This window comes from Cornus florida, unplaced genomic scaffold (genome assembly GCF_030987335.1).
Source record: "Cornus florida cultivar Cherokee Brave unplaced genomic scaffold, ASM3098733v1 CherokeeBrave_3.0.0_Hap2_Chr03, whole genome shotgun sequence".
NCBI classification, from domain to species: Eukaryota; Viridiplantae; Streptophyta; class Magnoliopsida; order Cornales; family Cornaceae; genus Cornus; species Cornus florida.
Window position 1 is genome coordinate 44492363 of NW_026775573.1, and position 22926 is coordinate 44515288.

Sequence of the window (22926 nt, forward strand, 5' to 3'; positions counted from 1 at the left end):
TCTAGCTCAAACTCCTCATGCTCAATTTGTTCCAATTCCTTTTGAATTCTGTTTAGCTCTTTTGTTAATGCCTCTTTCTAAGTTGTAAGTTTTTCAGCATGTTCTCTGATTTTTGGATAAGGTTTCCAAGGCAAGTTGGAAATCTTCAAAATCCTTATTCCTAAGCTTTACCTTCTTTTCATACTGAGCAATAGACGAGGTGCAAGAATTCATATTTGAGGCAATAAGTTGGAGTTGATGGTGTAGTTTGTTCAATGAATCCTTGATATAGTTCCTTTGCCACCTTGATAGTTTCCTCTGAAGGACCTGGAAGCATAGGCATGCTAGCACTAGAGGTTGATGTACTTGAAGACTTGGTGGCTTTGATTACCTTGTACAAATCCTCTAAGGCTGGAAGAACTCTTCGTTTCACTATAAAGGAAGCTGAATTCGAAAGAGAAAGAGTAGCCTGAGATGAGGTTATACGTGAGTAATTAATCAAAGAGAAAGCAAAAAAGGAGGCGAAGTTTAAACTTATAAAAACTTGCCTCTTGAATGTAAGGTGTCTGTCGTAGTTCCAATTATTGGACCAGAAGGTACTGGTGCTTCAATAGTTGGAGTTGGAATTGGCAAGTTTTTTCCACCTTGACTGGCCAGACTTTTAAAAAATTAAAGCTTGGAGGTAAATAAAAAGGAATTTTGGACGATTTTACAAGATTCCTTGCCAGTATAAAATATATAAAGAGGAAGAGTGTCACCGAGATAATCTATTTGAACGGTTTGCTTTTCTTCTGCTTTGGAGAATCTCGAGGCAAGTTGAAGTCCTCAGCCTTTTCCAGGCCAGAAAGGATTTTATTTTTAATTTTCCAATTGCTTTGCCTGTTGGACTGTGTTGGACTGTGTTTCTTAAGGGGTTTGCTAGAATGTTGAATGGTATTTGGAGGCACTTTTCTCTCTACCTGAAGAATCTCCTTCATCAGAAGAAAAATGACGAGGTTTGAATTATTTTCTTTTCTTTTTTTTTAATTGGTACTCACATAGAAAAAAATGGTACTCATATACACGTCTCTTCTTAGATTTGAATTCCTGACTTCCCTTTGACAAGTAAGAAGTTAATACCGCTAAGTCAGTGACCCGTTGATGGTTTGAATTCCTTTTTGACAATGAGAAGTTCCTGCATAAAGATTTATAGTTAGTTCCAGAAGTTGGAAAGTAGTTGAACCTCTACTAAAATACCTGAGAAAGCTTTTCTTTTCCTTTGAACAGAATATCTGATCAAGCTATGTGGCCATGGCACAATTTGTAGTTCATAAAAGTCAACGCAATGATTCAAAATGTACTCAAATAGTGTCTCACATTCCCCAAGCATCGAACAAGCTCGGGAATGGGCGCAATTGATAAGATTATTTGAAATGGGGTAGTCTAAACGGATTCGATCGATAAAGTAGTCCAACCACAATTGATGAGTTTAAAATTGAATGAAGGCGGGCGAGTAATAACAAGCACATAACAACAGTTCAAATTCAAAAAAAAGAATCGATCTCCTCGGCTGTTTCCTCGTATCACAATAATTGTACCAGCATATTGCTTTAAGTACGACATCTATCCATTCAAATAGATACGAGACAATTGATACATTAAATTTATCCTTTTACTTGAGTTTTGGTGATTGATACCGATCAATGTTCATATTTATTGTAGAAAAAACGATGTCCTTCCAAGTCATGTAGAATCATGCTTCAACAATCTCTAATTAATTTTTTGAATTAATTTCACTGATACCTCTCAAGTTTAGTCAAATATCACATTGAAACAATTTTTAAAAATTATTATCGCATATATTACAAACGTTTGGTCTATTTTTCCCTCACATTTCAAGAGTTACTTTTCAGTTGTGTCGGATCACTTGTTGCACGTAAAAAGATATTATTACCCGTTTGACTTTGTGTGGCCAAATCAATTGACTAACATTATTCTTTATGCCTGTGTGTGTATATATTTCTCATCATGTCTGTACCAATTCCACCACCACCATCAATACCAATTTCACCACCACCATCATCATCTCACTTAGCGGGAGTTTCAGAACCATCATCCCCACCACCACAATTAAAAGTATAATTGAAATGGATAAAAATATTTCATAAATATTTATACTCCTAATCTTAATCTCACACTTTCATTTTTACAAATACCGGCCACTAGCTTATTTTTATTGTGTCCAAATATGTGCCTTTCTATTTTCTGTTCTTTTGTATTTGAGATGACACCCTACAACAGAAATATATCTAAAAATTGAATTGATTTGTTCAAGCCCGTCATCTTTTTAAAAGTCAAAATGCCAACGAAGATCATCTCTATGTAGTCACTGGAACCTGCAACTACCATCCTCGCCTTCGCCGGAGTCTTCCTCAATAGTAATCATTGTCGATCGTTGTCTGTCGCCGATCATCAGGTGGCGAAGACTCTTGACGCAGTACGATTTGAATTCTAAAATTGAGAATTCCGTCCAAGCCATGAACAACGATTGGTCTTTGCACTTGAGAACTGTGAGAATCGATTCTAGTTTGTGCTCCGGTACGATAGCGATGATGACGGCTCTGGGATGAGAGAGGATGATGAGGAGGAGGAGGAGTCACCTCTGTATGCAGGGTGTGTATCCAAATCAATTAGGCTTGTAAGCCTGCTCCATTTGGTCCATTAGGGTGGTTTGGTGTCCATTAGGGTGGTTTGGTGGCTGGTGGGTGAAGAAGAAACAAAGAATAGGGTTTCGATTCTTTCGAACTTTCGAGAGACACATTTATTAGGGGTAGTTTTGGCATTTTAATTTTATTATATTATGAATTAAAATATATTTAAAAAGTGTGGGTTTATATGATATTTTTAATTTTAATGACATCAATGAAGGAAAATTAAAATGAGATCTAAGTGATAATAATCTTTAAAAATTATTTTTAATGTGATCTTTAACCTTCAAAGTACCAATGTTAAGTTTAGTATGCATGAATGGAATGAAATAAAATTTGGAATGGAATGAGTATTACCATTCTAATGTTTGGTGTGACACGGTGAATCGTTATGAAATGAAATAATTATTACCATTTTATTGTTTGGTATTGATGTAAAGGCCAAAAAATAATATATATATATATATATATATATATATATATATATATATTTAATGATATATCAATCTTAATAATATATAAAAAATCGTGCACCATAAGATCAACTTAAAATAAAGTTAAGGAAATAAATAAATCATCAACCCAACAAAAAAACCTGATAATATTTCCAAGTATTTGTGTAATTTTTTTTTTTTAATTTTTTTTATTGTAAATTTCTTGAAAATTTTAGTTCCAATAAAAAATAAATAAGTAAGGTTCTCCAATAATCCAACAATGAACTTGACTAAGGGTCCAAAAGTCAAACTAATCCACTTTTGGTTTCAAATGATTACACAAATATTTCAACACAAAGATACAAAAAAAATAAATAAATATAAAAATAAAAAAGTAATATACTCAGAAGAAAAAAGAAATTTAATATCTACTTATCAAAAATAAATAAACAAATAAATTAATACTTATATTTTGGTTGAAAGTCCTGCAACTTTTTTGTCAATGGCAGCTCTGGGTATATTCAGAAGAGAGGGAAGATGAAAGACATTTATCACGTCTAATAAAGAAGCTGATAAACATGAAAAATGGAATGTGAAAGATTTTTGGTGAATACTAAATATTTTTGCCTTATTGGAATGTGATTAAGGACTTATTGAGAATATTACAAAAATATTTTATATGGTCATTCCATAAGTTTATTAATGGAATGGATTTTCATTCTATTGGAATGATCATTCCACTCCATTCCATTCCATTCCTACAAACCAAATAACTAAGTGGTTGGAATGAGCATTCCATTCCATCCATTCATACACACCAAACATAAAAGTATACACAAGTAGTTGATTATATGGATCAATTTCAAAACACCTCAAGTCTTCAAATAAATAAATAAATAACTTTTATTAAAACAAAATTACATTTCCCAAGGGAGATTCATTATTATAAGTTATAATGGGTTTGTTTTCAAAAACCCATTAGATACGTCACACCGGGTTAAATTTTTACTTTTTAAATTTTATATTTCTTGTCTTTGTTATCTTTTAAATTCATTTAATTCCCTTTTAAAAAAAAAATCAAATTTTCTTTTTGAAATCAAAGTCTAATTTTTTTCCTTTTAAACTTCTCTATTTTTTCTTTCCTTTTTAAAATTTTTGTTAACTATTTTTGTTTCTTATTGACATATTGTTTTGAGAAATTTTTTTCTTTATTTCTTGATTTAAAGAATCTATAACAGCAGCAACAACAGGTTGCTAATCTTCCGGATGGAGAAAGGGCAAGGGATATCAGAATTTTCACTTCCTCAAGAAATAATCTTCCAGATACTTAAGCAGCTTCCTGTAAAAAGTTTGTTAAGATTGAGGTGTGTTTCGAAACTTTGGTGCTCCATTATTGACGATCCCTTTTTTGTTCAGTCACACCACAATCGCTCCCATACTCGTCCTGGTGGTATCAGTATCCTCCACTCTAGGATAAACGACGACGACGATACTTGTAGACTCGAGTTGGCAGACCCCGAGGTTGATTCAGTCCAGCACATTCTAAATTTGCCTCACCTAAGATATCGAAATCTACAGTATCACAATGGCCTCATCTGTATAGAAAACTGCATATTAAATCCTAGCACACGAGAATGCATAATCATCCCACCACCATCCATTAGTAAGACTAAAGCTTCCTTCGAGGAATACTTCCTAGGGTTTGATTCTTCAGCTAACAAACCCAAAGTCCTTTACAGACGCTCTATTATTACTAAACTACACCCTCCAGTAAGACTTGAGTGCAAGATTCTGACGCTCGGCACCAACTCCTGGAGAGACATTGATGGTTCCATCAATTCTTATTGGAAATCCAGTCTTTCTTGTTGCATTGCAGGTGTTATATATTGTATATATTGTTTAGATCGTAAATCGGATGAAAATGTGTTGATGGCTTTTGAAGTGGAACACGAGAAGTTTTCAGTCATGTCTCTCCCGGAAGGCGCAAATTCTGCCTGTTCTTTAGTACAGGTTGGAGAACGTTTGGCTCTGATGGACTTTGATAGGAAGACAATTTGGATATCGGAAGACTGCCACAAGCAACTGTGGAACAAACAGAGCCTCAAAATGATGTACAAGGGGGAGCCACTAATAAATAAGTATGGTGTGTCCATGATACCATACGGTACCATTCATACCTCAGAGATATTAGTCGGCTTATTTTTCTCATCCAAAGAGACACCGAAACTGTCTTATTACGATTTAGAAAGTAAAAAGTTAAGGATCCTCAAAAAAGAGGCTCCGCATGTTCGCTCCTGTACCAAATACGTGGAGAGCTTATTTCGGTTGAAAGGGTTGTGAGTTATAGGTAATAACATTGCTAGAGTAATTTATTTGCGCACTTATTCTCGGGATTCCAAGTTTTTAATTTTGATTCTTTCAGTATGTTTAGTAGTTTATGGTTGTAACACAATTTGATCGATCTAGCTATAGTTAACTCTCAAATTGCTTTTATATATTGATAGTACCCTAATGAATTTATCCAGTTGAGATAATCTTAGATGCTCATGTCTCATGCCTGTACAAGTTTCTTGAAGATCTAACTAAATTATCTTGAGGGACAAAAGTTTCTGCTTCATTCCAGCTTTTGTTAAGCGCGCATTAGTATTCTTTACACAGTGCAAAATTTATTTTGTCTTAGATGTTTGATAGCCTAATTCAACGCATAATTCTGAATGGATTAAGTGTTTTATCTAAGTACATTTTGAATGGCACCACGGAAAATGAATTCAATTTTTAAATGAACGAATTAAATTAAAAAAAAAAATCTCAATTTACAAATGTCACTTCAAAATTCATCACTTAAAATTTAACTCTTATAAATTCCAGTTTTATGAAGTAAAAACTCATTTCTTTGTATTTAAACTAAATATATATAAGTTTAAATATTGAGGAGTGAATATCATGTTTGCTTGTGACTACACCTCTGAGCTTCTGTGATGATCGTGGTGCAGTATATACAGACTTATCCCAAACTTTTTGAGGAGCATTCTGCTGAGACTGGCATGCAGATTCATTGGAAATTTTTAGGTTTTGTTGTTTTTTTATAGTTTAGATACATTGCATTTGTTTCGATTCATGGTTTGATTTTCCTATTGTTAAGCTTGATAGACTATTTGGAAATTGTATTCCATGTACTTGTGAGATATGTCTCATTTAGTCCTCTTGTGCACAACTGATCCAAAACACAAGTATAAATATCAGATATTGTCATCATGTAGCTTTTTCACAATTTTCTTTTAATTTTATTTTCCTTTACTTGTATTTCCTTTATTCTGTTCTATCCTTAGGAGTATAATCTTAGTATAACTGGAAGGGTTTCTCAACTTCTCACAGTCACACTCTCTCCAAAATGAGCTTGGCAGCACTTGTGTATCACACATGGATTGAGAGGAACAGAAGGATTTTTCAGAAAAAAAAAAAGCCATAACTGCAAACTCACTACTACACCAAATTCTTGAATCAATCAGATCAAAGATCATACTCTCATCCATCACAGACACATCCAACGTTTCATGGATTACAGCAGAGTGGGATGTACCAGATTCCATTATCCGACCACCAAGGAAACCACCTGACCACTGCAATTGAGATACTATCTAGCTGGAGTTATGCTCCTGTTACCGGAATTGGGATGCAATATATGGTTATCTGTTTATTGCTTTGTGCCTTTTGGGCTCTTTGTTTCTTTTCTTTGCTTTGTATTTGGGCGTGGCCCAACTTTCTTTCCATTAGTTAGCTATGGCTAACTTTGTATCTCTTGCTTTTTATGCAATTCAACTTTAACTTTCAAAAAAAAAAATAATCTTAGTATAACAAAAATTCCTTTACTTGTAATCTTGTACTAGAATTGTACTTATGGAATGAAATATAGACATCTGGCTTTTTCCCCTTCATATTTTGTTTTATAAAATAATTTTCATGGAATGTTTGTGTAGTTTCTTTTACTTCCTTAATTCATTCCCTTTTCTGCAATCAAAGACCGAGGCATTAAAGAATTTAAAGAAAAGAAGAAAGAATAATAATTTTAGATAGTAAAAAAATGAAAAAAGATAGAAAAATGACATAACTTTAAAAAATTAAAGAAATTCTACTTTATAAAGAAAATTATGAAAATTTAAAGAGAGGGAGGAGAAAATAAGAAAAAATTTAAAAACTAAAATAATTTTAGGGGTATTATATATAAATTTTGGGTTAAATGCCCTCACACCCCATGAGGTTTCAATTTATTGCTCTCATGATAAACCTCAGCCAATTTTGCTAATACGCCCTCACGAGGTTTGGTTTATCTTGCTGTGACACCCCTTTCTTTTAAATTGATAAAATATAATGGCTAAATTACCCTTCATGATTTTATGTAAATATAATGTCAATTTAATGGACCAAAATAGTACTAACAATTCTTCCATGGCGAACCCAAACACCACCACAATTACAGTACCACTGGAAGAGCAAAAAACATACAAGCCATGGTCACCCCAACCACCGCCACCACACCATAACCACTTGGGAGGGAGAAAAAAAAAATTAGAAGCCATTGCCGTCACTATTTCTACAAAGTCATTCCAATAGAATTTATCAAAAATAATAATAATAATAATAAAATTAGAAACAAAAAAAAAAAAAAAAAACATGATATAGATTTTTTTTTTTTTTAAAATCCATTTTAGTTTCAAAAAAAAAAATTCCATTTTATTTTCCTTCCATTTCTCGGCAACCAAACAGAGAGTTGGTTTACCAAAAAAAAAAAATTCTTTTGATAACCACCCTACCTCTTGATATATATATATATATATATATATGAATTATATGGGAATTAAGAAATAGCCCTCCCTCTTCCCTTGCCTCATGACGTACTGTGATAGCGATTCAGGGAGGGAAGAGAGCGAATTGAGTGTAGGATAATATTGTCATTTCACGTTTTATTTGTCTACATAATTTTAAAGTTAAAATAAAGGTAATGGTATTATAGTAAAATCAATTTTTTCTTACTTTTCATAGGGGTGTAAGAGCAAAAATGGCTAAGTTTAATATCAGGGCAATAAATCCAAACATGAAGGGGGTGTTGGAGCATTTAACCCATAAATTTTTATATATATGTAAAGAAATTATACTCCCCCCGTCCCATATTAGTAGTTCATTGTTCTCTTTTTACATATCCCAAATTAGTTGTCCTCTTTGAAAAGTCAAAACAAATAAATTCTAAATTTTCATCATTGTCCTTTATTTTTTAAAAAAATTTTAAACTTTGTAACTATATATATTTAAATTAGAAGGGACAAGTTGGTAATTTTAAAAGGGGACAATGCATTAAATGCATATTCCCTTAAAAACTCCAATTTCTATATACGGATCTTTAATGTGGGACGGAGAGAGTAAAAATTACTATATATATAATACGGTAGGCGGATCAGGCCAAGCCAGGCGATCAAGTCTTCAATTAAATAAATAACCATTTTATTAAAAGAAAATTACGTTTCCCATCTACCATAGTTTGAGCTTAAATGATGTAGGTCCTCCACGGAACCACATCTCCTTCCAACGCCCAATAGATACGAGTGCGTAACTGATGCAAACAATATATATGTTGGCGTGAGTTGTTAACAGAGGATCTTGTGGAGAGATTATAGGGATTTTATGTATTTATTTGGTTTCCATTGATTATGTATTTCCAAGAATTATAGCCTACATTTGTGTACCTTCTAAGAATAGATTCTTCTGTATATACTTTATAAGCATACTCTTGAATTCTGGAAATTATGAATTTGAATAGAATTTGATATCTTTTCATCATGGTATCAGAGCGTGGTTAAAAAAAAAAAAAAAAAAAAAAAAAAAAACCCATTTGATTCATTGTTCCAGAATTTTTTTTTTTTTTTTTTCTCAAAAAATCAAAACCCAGATATCTATCACCTCTCTGTAATCAACAGAACTTGCCATCTCTCTGCAAATCACAAAATTTAGAAACCGGATCTCTAGTTACCAGCCCGCAAGATTCCATTTTACCGCTGCCATACACCGAGGATCCATCGCCGGAAAAGGAGCCAGCAAGCGCGCTGTCCTCGTGAAATATTTGAATGCCCAGATCCGCCGCCGCGAACTCAGCTCCGCAGCCGCGAAATCCAGATTCGCCAACGACAAGTGAAACAAACGATGCCCCAAGACTCGTCGTCGTCATCACTCGTCACCGACGAGACCTAGTCGATGTCGCTGTAGTCATCGACGTCCACTACGTGAACCATCTCTGGATCTGTCACGCCGTTGCCCTTCCTCGCCGCGCCGGACAGCAACCAAAAACCCAAACCAGTCGCCGATCTGAGGACGACCCGCCACCGTGATCGGTTGGTCAATTATACATCAACCTTCACAATAGCACGAATCATTGTAAAATAGGGCTATTGGTCGAGTAAGTCGAACCACTGGGACTACGCTAGTCTAAAGCAACCTAAATGTCTAGAATCATTCTTAGGATGATGAGGTGTAATAAAGAGTTGTTAATTGTTTGTCACTTATACTATGAATTGAAATATGCATTAATGAAGAACTTGCAAGAATTTAAGAGATGAAAGACGAGTAAAGAAGACTAAGGAAGTGAATCCGCCTCCATCCCTATACACATGCTAGATTAGACCTAAATTAAGGGAAAAACAACATATGATGGTCAAGAACTACATAGCAACACATAGTTGCCATGTAAGTAATCAAGAGGTACATTAGGTCTCAAACAAGTATAATCCATCAAAAGGGTAAACATGGTTAGACTACCTAACTAAGGTGTAGCTTATACACGTTTACTTAAATGAAAGACTATCAAATTCTTGACAAAATGATGAAGCACATGGAGCTAGAGATTAAGCGTACACCATCAAAGGATTTCCTAAGCAATGGTCTATCAAAGTCACCTATCAACATGCCATTAAATCATTTCATAACCTTGTTTCCATTCTCACCATGTAAACTCAAGCAAAAAGATTAATACAAGACATCACCTAACATAAGATAATGAGCTTGAAGAAATCTTCCATACATATATAAACATTCATTACACCAAATGAAGTGCTCTTAGCTATGAAAAAGACCATAAATATACATTGCAATCCCCCAATATAGACTACCCTAGGACATGCTTACAAGGGAGGGACTTCATCACCTCCCTAGAGAAAGAGTTAGTTACCCATTGCTAAGCTAGAAGAAGGAAGAAACTCCATCCAAGACTCCATTTTCGTGCTCCTTCCTTTGCTTGAAGAACTCCTCCCTTTTTTTTTCCTCTTCCCTCTCCTCTATCTTCTCAAAATGAAGCTTAATGATATGTTATGTGTGGCTCCCCTCCTTTGTAGACATGTTACTCCACCCAAAAAGCCAACCACCAACATCTCCAACCACTTCATTAAAGAGGAAAACAAAATGAAGAAACCAAGGTGTAAGTGGGCTGAAATGAGCCATTTCCGAAGTGCAATCTGCCTGAATTTTGAGTGCTTGAAATAGGGCCTCGAGCACTCGAAAATGGAGCAGATTGCTCCATGCTTGCTTTGCTTCGCCCGGACCTACTTTGGTAAAATGGCCATAACTTTGCGCTCCAAACTCCGAATGATGAACCGTTTGAATATTTGGAAAGCTAATTCAGAGATATAAAAAGTTTATGTTTTGGTGGAGATCCAATTCTCAAGTCTGATTGGTCGAAATTAAAGAACAAGGCAGAACTTCATTGCTGCCAGACAGTTCTGAGCACCTATGATAAGAAGATCATAACTCTCTGCTCCGAACTCCGAATGATGAACCACTTGAAGATTTGGAAAGCTGATTCAGAGCTCTAAATATGTCATGTTATGATAGAAGTCCAGTTCTCAAGTTTTCAAGGTCAAAATGGTGAGCAAAGTTTAGGATCTACTGCTGCCAGAAATTCAGCCTTGTGCCTTTTGATGGCCAAAACTCCACAAAGCATCCTTCTTGCTTCTTTTTGGCCAATGGACCTGAAAAAATACAAAAACATGCAAATGAAAGTAATCTACATAATATAAGCAAACAATGGACTTAAATAATGCAATTAAGGGTGCTTGAATATGCAATATTCAGCGCTTATCATACCCCCAAACTTACATTTTGCTAGTCCCTTAGCAAAACTAGAATGAAAATACTTAATGAAATGACAACAAATCTCCTCTTTCGTGAGAGCGACGGTTGCATTTAGCATATGCAACAAGCCTTTTAAACCCCTAGGCATCCCTAGAGGACGAGTGAAGTCTCGTGAGGGTTTAACCGAAATGATACCCACAAACATCAACATGGTGCGTGAAGATGCACGAAGCTCATTTGAAAACTTAGAATATAGAGAACACTGGAGATGGAATCATTATGAAGACTACCTTGTGTATATAAAGCATTGATAGAACAAAATGGTTATTCAAGTTTCAACTTTTATGCATTAGCATCATAGTCTATATAAATACTTCAATTGTTATATCTATAATAGAAATCATCTCAAGCTTCAGTGAAAGTGGATTGGGTTCTCAATATGCGGCTTTTACTTTCTTTTCCAATTCCAAGGCACAAGTTTTCAAATCATTGAATTCCCTTTTAAATGAAGTCCCTAAGGCATGAATTTATTACAGAACAAAGCTGACAATTTATTGTAACTCAGAAGTGAAACATAGAATGGTTGTGCAATGCTGAAATCCTTTAAGCTTTCTAACCAACCTATGTAGCAAGCGTTAGGCCAACAGCTCCCAAATGGCTTTAGGGTGTTAAGTGAAGAGACACTCCAAAGGGCTTAATAGCTCAAGTTGGAAAGGCTACGAACTCCAGCGAACCATGCTTATTACAATTTTTTTTGAATGACCATGCAATGTTTAAGTCCTTTAAGCTTTCTAACCAACCCTTGTAGCGAGCGTTAGGCCAACACTCCCAAACCAGACGGCTTTAGGGTGCTAAGTGTAGAGACACTCCTAGGGCTTAATAGCTCGAGTTTGAAAGGTTATGAACGTCAACTGGTCATTATTTTCTTTCTTTCTCAGATTTTTTTTTTTTTTTTTTTTTTTTTTTTTTTTTTTTTTTTTTTTTTTTTCAAAATACATGCCAAAGGTATCCATCTATCAGGTTCATCAAATCAGATTAACTAGGCCAAGATCAAGGTCAATCAAGTTGCATGCCTCACAGTTAAGTTTTCAATGTGCATCTGTGCATTGTGAAGCATGGAAGAGAATGATACTTGAAGATAATCTAATTGAAGCATTTATACAAACCTTTTTTAATCCATATGTTCATTTCAGATTTTTCTCAATTCAAAACTATCATTTACCTCTATACACAAAGTATTCAACACATGCTTTAATCTCCAACAAATTCCAAAATCATTGCTTCCATTTTTTTTTTTAAATTTTCAATTTTATACAAATCTATTTAAACAAAATAGCAAATGCAAACACTCTACAATATACAATACCGTACACTATACCCCCAAACTTGAATGGCACATTGTCCTCAATGTGTGAAGACAAGTGAATGAAAATAAGAACAGAGAGGGTTAAAGAACAATAATACCAAGTGGAGTGACGAAGGCGAAGATGTTCAGCTATGTGAGTGCGCAACTGCGTCCCTCAAACTTGGACAGGAAAACCTATCGAAACACAACTACTATACACAAGTGAAAGCATAGGTCTCATAAGAAAAATCAAAACATAAATAAGAATACAAATATGAATGTTAAAGAAAGACAAAAATCTATACAATTTTTTTATTTATTTATTTTTTTTTTTAAGAATTGTTATTATCATTTTTTTTAGGAGTGTTGGTTTGGTTGGGTAGAGAGAGAAAGTTGCCGGGAGGTGGTGGGCATGGTGGTCGTGATGTTTGGTTTGCCGGTTGGAGGGTGGTTTGGCTGGAGAGGCCGAGAAAGAGAGAAGGTTGGAAGGTTGGTTGGGATTTGTTGGGTGAGGTTGAGGGTGCTTGGGTGCGGTTGTTGTGAGTTGGTTTGCAAGCTGAGGTTGAGAGAGAGAGAGAAAGGAAGGTTGGTGCATGGATGGTGAGGTGGTGTTGGAGTGAGGAAGATGAAGTATTGTGAGGTGGTGGGGTTGTGGTTGCTGCCGAGGTTGAGTGGGGGTTGCAGGGGTTGAGGTGAGGGTGAAAGGTGTTATGGGGTGAGAGATGCCGAGAGGAGAAATGAGGTTGGGTTGGTGAGGAGGTTGATTTGCAGGGGCATGCATGGAAGTTGATTATGGGTTGTGTATGGAAGAGAGAGAAGCCGAGAGTTGGGGTTGCATGGGGTGGGTTGGGTATTTGTTGTTGAGGTTGCCGAGAGAGAGGGTTGGTTGGTTTGAGAGGGATGGTGAGAAGATGGGTTGAGGAAGTGGATGAGAGAGAGAAAGGTTGGAGGTGAAGCAAAATTCGAGCACTCCAAAGTGGGTCTTCGAGTGCTCGAAGATCCGGCAGAGGGCAAGATGGTTGGCGCAAGGAAGTTGGAGCACTCGAAATGGCCTTTTCGAGTGCTCGACATTTTGGCAGAGAGTGAGGGTTGGTTGGTGCATGGAATTCGAGCACTCAAACCAGAATTTAGAGTGCTCGAAATGAGAGCAGTAGGTTCGGCATTGTGGGTTGAAGAATTTGGAACACTCAAATTGGAAGCTAGAGTGCTCTAAATGAAGGCAGTGAGCTTGGGATTGATGGTTCACATTTAGAGCACTCCAAATGGGAGCTAGAGTGCTCTAAATGAAGGCAGTAGGCTCATGGAATCTTGGTTAAAGCCTTGGAGCACTCGGCAGTGAGCATTGAGGTTGAGAGATGAATTTTTGCATGCATTGTAACATTATGTGCTTCATTCTTATGCATTGTGAATGTGAATATGATCAACTGAGAGCTGAAGAATTGATAAAACCTTGCAATATGCTTCCAAATCAATGCATGGATAGAATAGTTTCACCTTGCATGCATGGATAGAAAGTGAAACTTGGCATGGAAAATTATGAAACTTGGCACATTATTCTAATGCAATGCATGGATGGACTTGTGGGAAAATTTTTTTCAAAAACTTTGCAATTGCAGGGATGGAAAAATTGCCAAGCTTTAAGCTTCAATGCAATGCATGGAAAAGTTTGAAAATTTTTCAGACTGAGCAATTTTTCTCCAATGCTTGGATGAATTTAGGAGAAAAGAAAAAAAAAAAAAAAAATTTGAAATTGCACATCATCTCAAATGCATGGATGAAATTTGGAAAAATTTTGAGACCTTGCAACTACTCTCTACTGCATGAATGAATTTAAGAAACTTTTCAAACTTTCGCAACATCACACAAATGCATGGATGATTTTGAGGAACCATGATCCAACAATGTATTGAAGATGAGAGGCTATGCATGTGAGTGCCATGTCGAAAGTCCGAGAAAATTGTCTGATAGAGCCGGAAACTTGCGGGAATGAAAACAGGAGTTGAGAAGGTCTAATAAGCCGGTCTAAAATTGTGAAACACAATTGAAGAGCATTCCAGAAAAATCAAATTTTTGGCTTTTCGAAACCATTTCCCGGAAAATTTCAAGGCTCAGGCAATTGAAAGGAGGGAAGCTTGGAAATTGAAATAATTGCTTCCCATGAGTGCTAAATTTAACGTCGATAGCTAGACGCACCGAGATCAGGTTAGTCCTCATCACCCTATACCATGTCTCTCAAGAGATTCAAGCTTCCCTAAGTAAGAAAGTTCTTTTGGAAGCGGAAGGAAAAGAGCTTGAAGACAAAAGTTGGAAAGAGGTAATGGAAAGACCTCAATCCACTCTTCATCCTCAATGAAGAACTTTGGATTATGGGGCTGATTTGGATTATAAGAAGATGGATTAGGTGAGGGTGCACCAAGCAACGACTTATGAAGGGTCATATTGAGCATGGGAATGCTCAACAAGTTATCCTTCAGACTTTCAACATCCTCCTCACACCTATCCGATGGTTCGGGCTCAATAGCTTGAGATAACTCAGGAGAAGGAATGAGAGGAGGTGCAAGCTCCCACGAAAGAGATACATTTGATGTTTTCCAATGAGGAGAGTGAATGAGTGGAGGAATATCAAGCAAAGAATTGACCTCGCAAATAGAATTGGCAACATCAAAATCCTCATAATTAAAATGAGCTAAGCATGTTTTTAGAGGATCCTCCATTAAAGGAGGTGCATCAAGCAAGGGATTATGTAGGGGCTGTGCTAGATTTTTATAGGATACAATCTCATCATCATTAATTTCCTCATTTTGAACCACAAATTCTTCAATTTTTTGTGTGGCTACAATTTGATCTTCACCCACTATTTCTTCATTTTCACATGCGATAACCACTTGAACATTCTCGTGATGAAAATTACTAGAAGTAAACTCATCATTCATAGAATTCTCTTTTGGATTGACCACAAGTTCAATTGGAAATTCTTCTTCCTTTTCCTGATTTAGAACATCAACCATTTGTTGAATTTGGGCTATTTGGTCATCTAAATCAACTCTAGATTGGGAATGAGAATAGGCGGTGGATTGCATGCTAACAATGTCATCCAACATTTGCTTGTTGGACTCCATCATTTGCGTATGCATAGATTCTATCATTTCTTCGTTGGCAGCTATTAACTCATCCAATGGAGACGGTAGAAAAGGAGAAGAAGAGGGCTGGAAATAATGATCATTGGGTTGAAAATTGGAGTGAAAATGTTGCCTAAGAGATTGTGGGGCTGAATTTCCTATGTCATGCCACAAAAAGTTTTGATGATCTCTTGAACCCGAGTTATAACCATTGAAGTATGGATCACTACCCGGTTCAGAGAAATTTGCATTTGGTTGCTCTAGATAAAAATCCGAGAATTGTCTCGTTGGAAGACAATCTCTTGTATGATGTGTATTACTAGAGCAAAAAGCACAAAATGCACGTGGTGTGTAGAATTGAGTTGGGAGATAATTATTCTCCATCTAGGAGTTAAACATCAACAACACACAACATAATCAACACAACAATTCTTTATCATCAACTCCACATACAATGATATTCCCTTTCTCCTCAATTATCAAGACAAAAATTAAAATGGCCACGACAAGGACCGATGCTTGGAATTGAAAATACACAATTGAAATAGCCTCGACAAGGGCTTGCAATTTAATTACTTCTAAGCTTAACACATGCACAATATCCACAATTCGAAACTAGACGTCACGAGACTTACCTGGGGTCCTCTAGACTCACAATTTGCTAGCATTCCCACGGCGAGCTTCGAGTCCCTAGGATCTCACTTACAACACAAAGATGGTTAAAACACACAAGAAATATTCACAAAACACAATATTCACAATCAAACTAAAATTAACCCTAGAACTTTGGTTGCTAAACCGTTTGCAGTCCCCGGCAACGGCGCCAAAAATTGATCGGTTGGTCAATTATACATCAACCTTAGCAATAGCACGAATCATTGTAAAATAAGACTATTGGTCGGGTAAGTCGAGCCACTGGGACTACGCTAGTCTAAAGTAACCTAAATATCTAGAATCATTCTTAGGATGATGAGGTGTAATAAAGAGTTGTTAATTGTTTGTCACTTATACTATGAATTGAAATATGCATTAATGAAGAACTTGCAAGAATTTAAGAGATGAAAGACGAGTAAAGAAGACTAAGGAAGTGAATCCGCCTCCATCCCTATACACATGCTAGATTAAACCTAAATTAAGGGAAAAACAACATATGATGGTCAAGAACTACATAGCAACACATAGTTGCCATGTAAGTAATCAAGAGGTACATTAGGTCTCAAACAAGTATAATCCATCAAAAGGGTAAACATGGTTAGACTACCTAACTAAGGTGTAGCTTATACACGTTTACTTAAATGAAAGACTATTAAATTCTTGACAAAATGATGAAGCACGTGGAGCTAGAGATTAAGCGTACACCATCAAAGGATTTCCTAAGCAATGGTCTATCAAAGTCACCTATCAACATGCCATTAAATCATTTCATAACCTTGTTTCCATTCTCACCATGTAAACTCAAGCAAAAAGATTAATACAAGACATCACCTAACATAAGATAATGAGCTTGAAGAAATCATCCATACATATATAAACATTCATTACACCAAATGAAGTGCTCTTAGCTATGAAAAAAAACCATAAATATACATTGCAATCCCCCAATATAGACTACCCTAGGACATGCTTACAAGGGAGGGACTTCATCACCTCCCTAGAGAAAGAGTTAGTTACCCATTGCTAAGCTAGAAGAAGGAAGAAACTCCATCCAAGACTCCATTTTCATGCTCCTTCCTTTGCTTGAAGAACTCCTCGCTTTTTTTTTCTTCTTCCCTCTCCTCTATCTTCTCAAAATGAAGTTTAATGATATGTTATGTGTGGCTCCCCTCCTTTGTAGACATGTTACTCCACCCAAAAAGCCAACCACCAACATCTCCAACCACTTCATTAAAGAGGAAAACAAAATGAAGAAACCAAGGTGCAAGTGGGCTGAAATGAGCCATTTCCGAAGTGCAATCTGCCTGAATTTCGAGTGCTCGAAATAGGGCCTCGAGCACTCGAAAATGGAGCAGATTGCTTCATGCTTGCTTTGCTTCGCCCGGACCTACTTTGGTAAAATGGCCATAACTTTGCGGTCCAAACTCCGAATGATGAACCGTTTGAAGATTTGGAAAGCCAATTCAGAGCTCTAAAAACTTTATGTTTTGGTGGAGATATAACTCTCAAGTATGGTTGGTCGAAATTGAAGAACAAGGCAGAACTTCATTGCTGCCAGGCAGTTCTGAGCACTTATGATAAGAAGATCATAACTCTCTGCTCCGAACTCCGAATGATGAACCACTTAAAGATTTAGAAAGCTAATTCAGAGCTCTAAATATGTCATGCTATGATGGAAGTCCAGTTCTTAAGTTTTCAAGGTCAAAATGGCGAGCAAAGTTCAGGATTTACTGCTGCCAGAAATTCAGCCTTGTGCCTTTTGATGGCCAAAACTCCACAAAGCATCATTCTTGCTTCTTTTTGGCCAATGGACCTGAAAAAATACAAAAACATGCAAATAAAAGTAATCTATATAATATAAGCAAACAATGGACTTAAATAATGCAATCAAGGGCGCTTGAATATACAATATTCGGCGCTTATCACACCGCAGCACCATCGCAGGTCGCCTTCCACGACCGGAGCTCACGGCCGAGCTCTACAGCCGGTTCGTCTTCTCTTTGCCGAGTCCTGCTATCCACGGTAGATTCTAGGACTGTGGATTAAAAAAAAAAAAATTTGAGATCAATGACAGAACGTACTCTTTAATAAAGAGTTCCCAAGGCGAGAATTCAATTCTTGCAGACTTGACCTCCAGAATTTCACAAATGTTGAACCAAACACCAACCTCACTGAGTCACGAATCTGTTGCTGCACCAATTGGCATCAAGTTGGACGACACCAATTATGGACTTTGGTCCCAGGTTGTTGAGATGTACATCTCAGGCAAAGACAAGTTGGGATATATAAATGGGGATCTTCTACAACCCAGAGAGAGTGATCCTATTTTTAGAAAATGGAGAACTGAAAATGCAGTGGTAAAGGGATAGCTGATTAATTCAATGGATCCAAAACTGATTGGCAACTACATTAGATTCCCAATGGCGAAAGTAGTATGGGATGCAATCGCTACAACATATTTTGATGGCGCTGACACCTCGCAAGTTTATGATCTCAAGAGGAAGGTGACTAGGCTCAAACAAGGTGGAGGATCTATCGAGACATATTACAACAATCTTCAAGGCCTATGGAGAGAAATTGATTTTCGCCGCCCGAATCCGATGCAATGTGAAATTGATATACAGAGGTGTAATTCTATTTTATAGGAGGATAGAGTTTATACATTCTTGGATGGACTAGATGATCGCCTTGACAAGATTCGAGGAGATGTGCTCCAAATTCAGCCATTTCCTACAGTAGAGCAGGCCTATGCACATGTTCGCCGAGAAAATCTAAGGCAAGCAGTGATGTTGACAAAAGGAGATACCACACCCAGTGATGTTATGCTCTCAAAAGGTGGACAGAAATCACAACAGCAACCTTCACTTCAGATTTTGTCCAATGGAAAGCTTAACACATGGACAAAGTCAAAGTCACAAGCAGAGGGAGGGGGTTGCACACACTGTGGGCATATGAAACATACCAGAGACACCTGTTTTAAACTACATGGATATCCAGAGTGGTGGCATGAACTTAAGAAAAAAAAGAAACGTGAAACTGGTGCAGGCGAGACTCATGGCCGAGTCGCACTCGTGAACACTGAATCTTAACTATCCCTTATACCATAAGAGGACTCATCTCCTGCTGCTGCAAACAAATTCGTGGCTCTTAATGATCCAGGTAATCATGGTTGGATTGTACATTCAGGGGCAACCGATCACATGACATTTGATCCACAAGATTTTGTCGAAACCACTCAACAAAAACGGACGTGTGTTGCTAATGCTAATGGAGTGACATACCCAGTTACAGGGGCTGGAAGAGTGGCACTTTCACCCTCTTTTTCACTATCAAATACTTTATTAGTTCCATCTCTTTCGAATAAATTATTATCTATAGGCCAAGCTACTAAGGAACTGAATTGTTGTGCACTAATGTATCCGAGTTTCTGTTTGTTCCAGGATATTCTCACCAAGGAGATTATTGGTCGTGGTACTAAAAGAGGAGGGTTGTACTACATGGATGATTTAAGCTTCGACCGGGCAAATAATGTGCGTCGAACTGGTGACAAAGAACGATAGATTTGGTTGTGGCATCGTCGACTGGGGCATCCATCGTTTTCTTACTTAAAGCGTTTGTTTCCAAGTTTGTTTTCCAATTTACATGAGTCTGATTTTAAGTGTGAAACTTGCATTCTAGCCAAGAGTCATCGTGTATCTTATCCAATAAGTTTTAAAAAATGTGAGACCCCGTTTATGTTAATTCACTCGGATGTTTGGGGCCCGGCTCCCATCTTAATTTCTTCAGAAGTTAGATGGTTTGTGATCTTTATAGATGATTGCACACGTATGACTTGGCTTTATGTGATGAAAAATAAGAATGAGGTGTTTGGAATTTTTCGTTCTTTCCATAATATGATCAAGACACAATTTTTTGCTAAACTTCAAATTCTTCGACCTGATAATGGCGGAGAGTATGACAATAATGAGTTATGAGAATATTTCCAAGCACATGGTCTTTGTCATGAAACCACTTGTTCTCAAACACCACAACAAAATGGTGTCGCGGAGCAAAAAAATAGACATATCCTCGAAACAGCCCGAGCCCTTTTAACAGTAGCACATGCACCCCGACGGTATTGGGCAGATGCAGTTGGTACTGCTGTTTACTTGCTGAATCGAATGCCATCTCGAGTCTTGGACTTTGAAACTCCACTACAAGCTCTTACTCATCATGTGTCATTGCCTTCTGTCTTGATGCTTCCGCCATGAATATTTGGTTGTCTTGCTTATGTTCATCTTCATAAAAATCAGCGAACAAAGCTTGATGTATGTGCTGTTCGTTGTGTTTTTCTGGGGTACGCAACACATAAGAAAGGCTATAGGTGCTATGATCCCACTACCAGACGTCTTTATACCACGATGGATGTCACTTTTCTCGAATCTGAAACTTTCTTTTCAAAACAAGGTTCCCATTCTTCTCTTCAGGGGGAACTATTATGTGAAGAACAGAATGTGGACAATTAGGAGAACTGGCCAGGCTTTGAAGATACAAACTTGGAGGTAAATCAAATTGATGAAATTCAACTAAGGCATGATGACACTGATCTGGTTGGAATTATTCCACTCCCAGAGGCTTCTATAGGACAAGGAGAAGAAAATGATGATGCCAAGGCTAGGAGTGAACAAAAGCAACCCACTGAGCAAGAGCAGCCCACTCCTCATTCTTTAGTACCAAACGATCACTCTCCTGAGAATACTCCTAAGGTACAATCTCTAAACTCTTCTCCTAGTAATACTATAGATGATTTTGTTGGCTACAAATTACCTTTCAGATACAACCGTGGTAAGCCACCAAATAGATACTCACCAGACCATGGAGAAAAGAAGAAGAAGTATCCGATTGCCAACCATGTTTGCACCCAGAGATTATCACAATCCCTCAAAGCTTTTGTGCACAAGCTATCTTCTGAGCATGTTCCAAGTACAGTACAAGAGGCCTTAAACAACCCCAAATGGATTCAAGCAATAACTGAAGAGATGACAGCTTTGCAGAAAAATGATACGTGGAAGCTTATGTCGCTACCCAAAGAAAAGAAAACGGTGGGATGTAGATGGGTGTTCTCCATTAAACACAAGGCAGATGGGTCAGTAGAGAGATACAAGGCAAGACTTGTTGCGAAAGGATATACTCAGACATATGGTATAGACTATCAAGAGACGTTTTCACCAGTAGCAAAGTTGAATACGGTCAGAGTATTGCTGTCTCTTGCTGCAAACTTAGATTGGCCACTACATCAGTTTGATGTAAAAAATGCGTTTCTTCATGGGAATCTAGCAGAAGAAGTGTACATGGACATTCCACCAGGCTTTACAACCTCATCACAAACTGGAATGGTATGCAAACTACAGAAGGCACTTTATGGACTAAAGCAATCACCTAGAGCGTGGTTTGGACGATTTGGCTTAGCTATGAGGAAGCATGGTTTCAAACAGAGCAATTCAGATCATACTCTGTTCTTGAAACATCGACAAGGGATGGTAACGGGTCTAATAATTTACGTTGACGATATGATAATTACAGGAAATGATGAGAAGGAAATCTCTAGTTTACAGAAGCATCTGGCAACCGAGTTTGAAATGAAGAACCTTGGGGGATTAAAATACTTTCTGGGTATCGAAGTAGCTCGGTCAAATCAAGGCATATTTCTATCACAAAGGAAATACGTACTTGATTTGCTAGCTGAAACAGGAATGCTTGATTGTAAGCCTGCAGAAACGCCAATGGTTCAAAATCATGGATTGGGAGAACACTCGAACCAAACACCCACGAATAGAGAAAGGTGTAATACCCCTAATTTCAAAAGGGATAAAAATGGAATTTAAATGTTATTTTTGTGCATTTTAAATTGATTTTGTATCTATATGCTTATGTGTCCAATTGTTTGTTTATTTTAATTCATTGTGTTATTTTTTTAATTGTTTGTTTATTTTAATTAAGGGTGTAATTCTTTATTTGTTTGTTTATTTTAATTAATTGTTTTATTTATTTTATGTGTTTTAAGTGATTCGTTGCTTGCTTATTTGATTTAATTAATGGGTTTTATTAAATTAATTATTTATTAAGTATTTAATTTTTGAACAGGGTAATTATGTAATTCCCATTAACTGGGGTTTTAGATACGTTTTAGTTAGGGTTTTTGGAGCCGTCTCATAAGCATCTGATATGTAACTAAACTGGGTTACTTTGTGGGCCGACGAAGTTAGGGCTCTGTGGATTAGGGTTTTAATCTTGCAATTATAAATACCTCAGTATATGTTAAACCTAGGGTTACATATTGTCGTAACTTTTACATGGAAAAGTCTGCCAAATAGAGAGAGTTGCAGAGGGAGTTTTGGTGAGAACAGAGCAGTTTGTGAGAATTTCGACTGGGGTTCCAAGGTTTAACCAAGGAGAAGGAAGGAGCAGAGGTTCTAGGAGGTTAGACAAGTTTCAGTGGATATTGAAAAAACTGAGACCAACGGCAACAAGGGTTTGTTTGCAAACTTATTCAGGCAAGTTCTATCTTCCTCTTTCCCTTTGAGCCGTGTTCTGTGCACCTAGATATGCTCTAGGGT

The 22926-nt window shown here is 36.9% G+C and overlaps 1 protein-coding gene across 1 annotated transcript; it reads left to right on the plus strand.

The window, feature by feature from the left end:
- The first annotated feature begins 4366 nt into the window (after positions 1 to 4366).
- On the plus strand, positions 4367 to 5440 carry LOC132301536 (putative F-box protein At4g38870). Its single transcript, XM_059798777.1, has one exon. It carries the CDS (start codon positions 4367 to 4369, stop codon positions 5438 to 5440), a length of 1074 nt encoding a protein of 357 aa, XP_059654760.1.
- The last annotated feature ends 17486 nt before the right edge of the window (positions 5441 to 22926 follow it).

What these genes read in the sequence shown, in the direction of transcription:
- LOC132301536 (XM_059798777.1), top strand. Translation starts at nt 4,367, where the DNA reads ATGGAGAAAGGGCAAGGGATATCAGAATTTTCACTTCCTCAAGAAATA.